The following is a 7,288-nucleotide window of genomic DNA, read 5'->3' as shown; positions in this document are numbered from 1 at the left end:
AGCAATCCACTTTCAGTCCACTTTCCAACGGGATTCTGCCAGTTCACACAGTAAAAACCCATTTAGAAAGTGTTCTGAAAGTGGATTGTTTGTCTGCAGCCTAACAGTATCTGCAGAATTAGGCGTGTCTAAATTCATTGAGGGACAGGATTGTAGGCTAATAGTATGCGGGGAATTAGGCGCACCCAAATTCCTTGGTTGATCTGGGGAAGGCTCTTGTGCAGTTGGAAAGGAATAAAAGGTAAAGGTTCCCTTGCTCGAAAGCCAGTCAAATCCGACTCTAGGGTTGTGGTGTTCGTCTCTGTTTCAAAGCCAGCACTGTCCGAAGACATTTCCGTGGTCATGTGGCTGGCATGACTAAACACCAAGGTGCATGGAACGCTGTTACCTTCCTATTCCTACCAAAGTGGTACCTATTTATCTACATGCAATTTCTTGCTTTCGAACTGCTAGGCTGGCAGGAGCTAGAGACGGGAGCTCACTTCGTCATGCAGCACCTGGGTCTCGAACTGCTGAACTACCGACCCACAGCCTGCAGTTCAGCGTCTTAACCACTTGAGCCACCCTCCCTGGAAAGGAATAGAAGACGCCAAAAAAGCACCCAACTTTCATCAGAGATTTTCAAACAAAACAAACACCTTAATTTCTGTCTGTGTTAACTTATTAGTAAACAAAAAGGACTGAGAGAATCTAAGATTTGCAGACCCAACATTTTATTACACTTGGGATTCTTGGTTTAAGTTTTTCTCTTTTCTTGTGTTTTGGTTGTTCCTCCCCCTCCCCCTCCCCCTCGAATAGCTGGTCCTGCACCTGCCCTATGGGGGGGGAATAAGAACCACCTGTGCATGTAGGCGTCAAGCCTTCGGTGATAATAATAATATTAATAATAATAATAATAATTAATAATAGTAATTATGATAAAGGGGGGGCGAGATTTCTACCCACGGAGCAAAGTCTTAAATAAGTCAATAAACATCATATAGAATATTTATACATATAGATTTCCCCCCCCCAAAAAAAGAAAACTTTAAAAAGTAAGCGAACAGATGAAAAGAAAAAAACAAAAAAACCGCCGTCTTTTCGACTGAGGATCCCCAGGGAAGAAAACGAAAATTAGAAAAAGCTGGATTCCTGGCAGGCGATGGAACTGCTGGCCTCCCCTTCTCAGCAGATCCGTCCTGGAGAGTCAAAGGCGAGAGAGAAGAGGCGGCCTCGGGCGACAGTCCCTCCCGCCGGGGTCTTTCGACGGGGCGGGAGCGCGAAGGTCCTGGAGGGCGGGAGGCGGCGGGGGCGGGCAGGCACTGGCTGGCGGGGGAGAGTCTGGCTGGAGGGGCCGCCTCCGCCACCTCCTCCTCCTCCTCCGCGCCCTGGTCCCTCCTCCTCCTCCTGCGCCCCGTCCGGGCATCACAGGTCACATTCGCTGTCGCTGGAGGTGATGGAGATGGCCGAGGAGGCGGCGGCTTTGCTGGACAGGCTGGCGGCCGGGCTGGAGGCGGCGCCCAGCAGCGGCTCCCCGGCGCTCTCCTCTTCCGACGGCAGCGCTCGCCCGCCGCCCTGCGACGACAGCACCTGCTGCTGGAGCCTGCACGGGGGGAGGAAGGAGAACAGCCGTCACTGGGGCAGAGGGCGGGACGGGGGGCTGGCTGGGGGCGCCCCGGACCCTCCCCAAAGCCCAGGAGCCCTGCCCTGCTCGGAGCCCTGCCCCCCTGCCCCCCCCCAGCGGCTCAGAGGTCCCATAAGTGGCCTTTAGCCTCAAGGGATAGATGGAATCAATGTTTCCTCTAAGCTGAGTTAGTGTGAGCTAGCTCACAGTTTTTTAGCCTCTGGCTCACACATTTTTGTCTTCCTTCAGAAAGGATGGTTCCAGAGCAAACTAATTTACGCAGTCGCCAAATCACTTGCTCACAATCTTAATGCCAGTAACTCACAAAGTAGCATTTTTGCTCAAAAGACTTAGAGGGAGCATTGGATGGGACCCTCTGTCTGGGGCGGTGGTGCTCTGTCTTCTTGGTGCTTGGGGGGGGGCATAGTGGGAGGGCCTCTGGAGTTCTGGCCCCACTGCTGGTGAGAACTAGGCGATCGCCTAGAGTGGGACGGCCCTTAGGGGCACCAAACTGCAGCCGGCCTGTACTCTGGAAGTTTCTTGATTATTTGTGTTTTTCATTCTTCCTAAAATGCATTTATTTTTTTTAATTGGTGGGGGTGGGGGGGCAGAAGGGATCCTCGCCTAGGGTGCAAAATAAGCTGGAGCCGGCCCTGGGTGGACCTCCTGGATGGTACCTTAGATTGGCTACTGTGCGACAGAGTGTTGGACTGGATGGGTCGTCGGCCTGATCCAACATGGCTTCTCTTACGTTCTGTTCAAGGGTCATTTTGTAGAAAAAGAGGTGCAGGAGCTCATTAGCATAACTCATTAGCATGTGCTAATTTGCATGTGCCACACCCCCTGACATCACCTTGTGGCCCTGGGCTGCTGGGAGCAGGGGGCGGGGCTTGTTGCATGTGCCCGCCCCCTGGGCTCTTTACTGCCGGAGCTCTGCTCCTGTGCGCTCCTGCAGGAAATGACCCCTGGTTCTGTCCCAAGGCACCTTTGCCTCGGTATGGTCCAGCTGACCTCCCCGTGCTTCGTGCCCAGGTTTCCCTTCCCTTCCAGCCCTTGTTTTTGATATCTACAAATAGTGGCCCAGAGTAGCCTGATCTCATCAGATCTTGGAAGCTAAGCAGGGTTGGTCCTGGTTAGTTCTTGGATGGGAGACCACCAAGGAAGACCAGGATTGCTGTGCAGAGTAAAGCAAGGGCAAACCACCTCTCTTTGTCTCTTGCCTTGAGAACCCCATGGCCCTGGGGTTGCCAGGAATTGTGTGCGACCAGGGCTACTGACAGAGAGGGACAAAATTCAGGGGCCTCAATTCATGTCAGCTGGAGGGCCCTGGAAGTCAGGAGGCCTCCTGCCCAATATATTTCCATTTATTTTTAAAGTGCAGTTCTGGCTGCAGCCACTAGGGGCGCAGGGAGATCTGAGCACAGCAAAAAGCTAGGCTTGCCTTTCTCCAACACTGAAGCAAACTTGCCTAACAGATCATGCTGAGCCCACCAAGCCAGCAATGGAGCAAGGCAAGAGAGCAGGCGGATGGCTGATAACAGTAATTGCCAGCCTGCAGGTCATTTTCTCCAATAGTCTAGCCTTTCTCTATTCCTTTCCTTCCACCCAGGTCAGCCAGATCTTGCAAAGTGGTACTCTGGGTGTTACGGCAAGATATAACAACTTTACCCTCTCTTTTCCTTAATTTCTCTCTTCCACACTTTACTGATTCATTTCTCTCTCCCTACACCTAATTTGTCCATGCCTCCCCCTTTATTTTCAGGTCTAGATCGCAAGTTTTTCTCCCCCCCATCCTCCTTTGAAACAGAATGTACTTAATAGTATTATAGTAGCAAAGCTTTGGCTGCGGTCACATGGAGCGCGACGAGATGGAAGATAGGTGGATTTTCCGGGCGCGATCTCACCGCCACATCTGGGAAGCGTAGAGCTCCCGTGGCTCACCCGAGGCTTCACTCCGAAGATGCGGGGTAAAAAACTAGTACCTCCGAGGTACTAGTTTCTGGAAACCGCGGGGCATGGGCGGGCGTCTGATCGCGTTTCCGGTGGTAGTTCCAGCGCCCGCCCATGTCCCCTCACAAAAAGGGTTTTTTTCCCCCAAGTCTCCATGGATGCGCACAAGCACTCAACGGAGCATGCGCACACTTTAGTTTTAAAAAAACCACAACCCCGTTTGCCCTGTGGCCCCGCTTCTTTGCAGCGCCGCAGGATTGTCCTGTGATCGGCACCTCCCCCCTAACCACGGGACCTCCACGGGATCTCCACGGGACGTCTGCTCATGCAACCGCACATTGTTTTGCCCCGGGACAAACAGCCACGCTCCCCCCCCCCCCATTTTCCTGCCTGTGTGACCGGGGCCTTTTTTAATTTTATGAGCAGAAAGGGGGGGAGTTAATACTTTCCCATGAGCTAACTGTTAGAGCTCTGGGTCTGAAACTTGTTGGATTCTCTGGTTGAAGAAGAAGGAAGAAGAAGAGGAGTAGGAGTAGGAGGAGACTGGATTTATACCCCGCCCAAAGGAGGAATTGGGAATCAAACCTGGTTCTCCCAGATTAGAGTCCATGCTCATAACCACTACACCAAACTGGCTGTCAGTACAGCCAGGAATCACTATTAATGTAGCAGGCTGCATTAGGCATTTCCACACATGACAGCCCTTCAAATACTTGAAGACTGCAATCATGTCCCCTCTAAGCCTTCTCTTTCCCAGGCTAAACATACCCAACTCTTTCAGCCTTTCCTCATAAGACTTGGATTCCAACCCTCTCACCATCCTGGTTGCCCTCTTCTGGACACGCTCGAGCTTGTCAACATCCTTCCTAAAATGTGGTGCCCAAAACTGGACACAGGACTCCAGGTGAGGCCTGACCATAGCAGAATAGAGCGGAACTACCACCTCCCGTGATCTGGATGCTTCTGTTAATGCATCCTACGATTGCATTAGCTTTCTTTGCAGTCACATCGCACTGCAGGCTCACGTTTAGCTTGTGATCAACCAGAACACCTAGATCCCTTTCACATGAGCTGCTGTCCAGCCAAGTCCCTTCCATTCTATATCCGTGCCTTTGATTTTTTTGTATCTAAGTGTAGGACTTTGTACTTATCTCTATTACTATAGGCTGCGATCACACATGCTCAATAATCCACTTTCCACCCACTTTCCAACTGGATTTTTACTGTGTGAGATGGCAAAATCCAGTTTGAAAGTGCATTGAAAGTGGATTATTAAGTGTGTGTGATCGTAGCCTTCGGCCGCTTCTGCATCTAGCATTTGCTCCTTTGTTCTACCAAACCCACGCTGGAACAGAAATCCCCCTCTGCATTGCATGCAGCTTTCACTTTGATGGATTGTCGGATTTTGTGGCAGCGTCCAGACTGCATGCTGCTTTCACTTCGTTTGATCTCCCGGTTTTACGGGTGCCCGTCAGCATAGACTTGTGGCCGTTTTATGGCCCTTCAGGGGTGACTCTGCGGCCTGCAAGGCCTTGGCCCTGGGTCTTTGAATGTGGTTTTGAGCAGCATCTTTTCCCGTTCCAGTTTGGGTTTGGTAAAACAGCTGAGCAAATGCTAGATGTAGATTGGGCCAGAGATCTGTGGTTGCCGCGAGCCAAGTGGTTTGTTTTGTTATATTTGCTTTGGATCAGGGACATACGGCGGGGAACAGGCGGAACCTTTGTCCGGGGGGGTCCGTGGTGGCCCTCAGTAGCCCTGGGTGTGACTGGACGGCACAAAACTATTATTCCCTGACCTGGATGGCACAGGCTAGCCACATCTCTTCTGACTTGGAAGCTTGAGCGAGGTTGGCCCTAGACCACGAAGAAGAAGCAGAAGAAGAAGAAGCAGGAGGAGGAGGAGGAGGAGATTGGATTTATACCCCGCCCTTCACTCAGAGTCTCAGAGTGGCTTACAAACTCCTTTCCCTCATAACAGACGCCCTGTGAGGTAGGTGGGGCTGAGAGAGCTCTGACAGAAACTACCCTTTGAAGGACATCAGCCAAAAGGTATAGATAGGAACTCACAGGCTGGGGCAGGTGATGCTCTGTATTCTCGGTGCTGGGGTGGGGCAACAGTGGGAGGGCTTCTAGTGTCCTGGCCCCACTGCTGGACCTCCTGATGGCACCTGGTATTTCTGGCCACTGTGTGACACAGAGTGTTGGACTGGAGGGGCCATTGGCCTGATCCAGCATTGGCTTCTCTTATGTTCTTATGTCCTTATGACAGCTCTGACAGAACCATGGCTTGACCAAGGCCATCCAGCAGCTGCGAGTGGAGGAGTGGGAAATCAAACACGGTTCTCCCAGATTAGAGTCCGCACACTTAACTATGACACCAAAGAAAATCCAGGGTTGCTGTGCAGAGGAAGGCGACAGCGAACCACCTCTGAATGTCTCTCGCCTTGTAAACCCCATGGGTCTCCAAGGCTACACAGGGTCAGCCCTGGATATGTCTTGAATGGGAGATTATTAAGGAAGTCCAGGGTTGCTCCTGTAGAGGCGGGCAGTGGCAAACCACCGCTATTCTTCTCTTCCTATGGGCAGCTGGATTCAAGTTCAGTAGCACCTTAGAGCCCCAGGAGACTTTGGGGGGCATAAGGTTTCCAGAGTCAGATCCAGGGGTCATTTCCTGCAGGAGCGCACAGGAGCGGAGCTCCGGCAGTAAAGAGCCCAGGGGGCGGGCACATGAAGTAAGCCCCACCCCCTGCTCACAGCAGCCCTCAGTCAGAGCAAGAAGCAGGCAGGTAAGTTGCAGAGCCCCCCCTGGTCCAAAACAGTCCAGTGGCACCTTTAAGACCAAGTTTTATTCAGGTACAAGCTCTCCCTCCTCTGTGAGGACAGATCTGCACGTTCCTCCCCCCCCCAATAGCTAGCAATCCAAAACAGTCCAGTTGAGCCTGAGCGGTGGGTGTTGCCTTCTGACACACTCCCGGTGATGTTAGGGGGTGTGGCCTATGCAAATGAGTTATGCAAATGAGTTGTGCTAATGAGCCCCCCCCAAATCTTCTTGGTCTCTAAGGTGCTCTGGGAGGGGGGGTATAAAGTCGTAGCCGACTTATGGAGACCCTGTAGGGTTTTCAAGGCAAGGGACGTTCGGAGGTGGTTTTGCCATTGCCTGCCTCTGCGTAGCAACCCTGGACTTCCCTGGTGGTCTCCCATCCAAGTATTAACCAGGGCTACCCCTGTTGAACTTCTGAAATCTGTTGCGATTGGGCTAGGCTGGGCTGCTGAACTCAAATGTCACTGTAGAGAAGAGCAAGAGTCCAGTAGCACCTTCAAGACTAACAAATGTTGTGGCTTTGCGAGCCGCTGCTCACTTCTTCAGGTACCAGATCTCAGAAGGAAGCCGTGACTCCTGAAATCTCCTCCCCTGCCACAGCTTTGAGTAGTTTTTAAGATGCTGCTGGACTTCTGCTCTTTTCTACTGCTGTAGACGGGCTAACAGGGCTGCCCAAACTGATCAAATCTATCTGTTCTACTACAAACCAACACAGCGACAGTTTGAAACTATCTTTCTACCAGGTTGCTATAACTGGACTGTACATTGACAGCACTCTCCACCACCAGAGAGAGAAAGAGAGATAGAGAGGGAGCCTTATTGTGTTTAATATGTTTTGAAGGCTTTCACGGTCAGAGTTCCTTCGTTGTTGTAGATTTTCTGGGAGGAGGAGGAGGAGGAGGAGGAGGAGGAGGA

The 7,288-nt window shown here is 51.9% G+C and overlaps 1 protein-coding gene across 1 annotated transcript in view; it reads right to left on the bottom strand.

Annotated features, from left to right (window-relative positions):
• Positions 1-1,404: 1,404 nt before the first annotated feature.
• SIX6 (SIX homeobox 6) overlaps positions 1,405-7,288 on the bottom strand; it is a 36,894-nt gene continuing 31,010 nt past the window's right edge. Inside the window, exon 2 of the mRNA XM_015422020.1 lies at positions 1,405-1,582. Within this exon, the coding sequence (XP_015277506.1) occupies positions 1,405-1,582 (178 nt within the window). The remainder of the gene's footprint in view (positions 1,583-7,288) is intronic.

The sequence above is a fragment of the Gekko japonicus genome, unplaced genomic scaffold (assembly GCF_001447785.1).
Source record: "Gekko japonicus isolate JY-2015 unplaced genomic scaffold, Gekko_japonicus_V1.1 scaffold166, whole genome shotgun sequence".
Classification (NCBI taxonomy): Eukaryota; Metazoa; Chordata; class Lepidosauria; order Squamata; family Gekkonidae; genus Gekko; species Gekko japonicus.
This window is presented reverse-complemented; position numbering and strand designations above follow the sequence as displayed.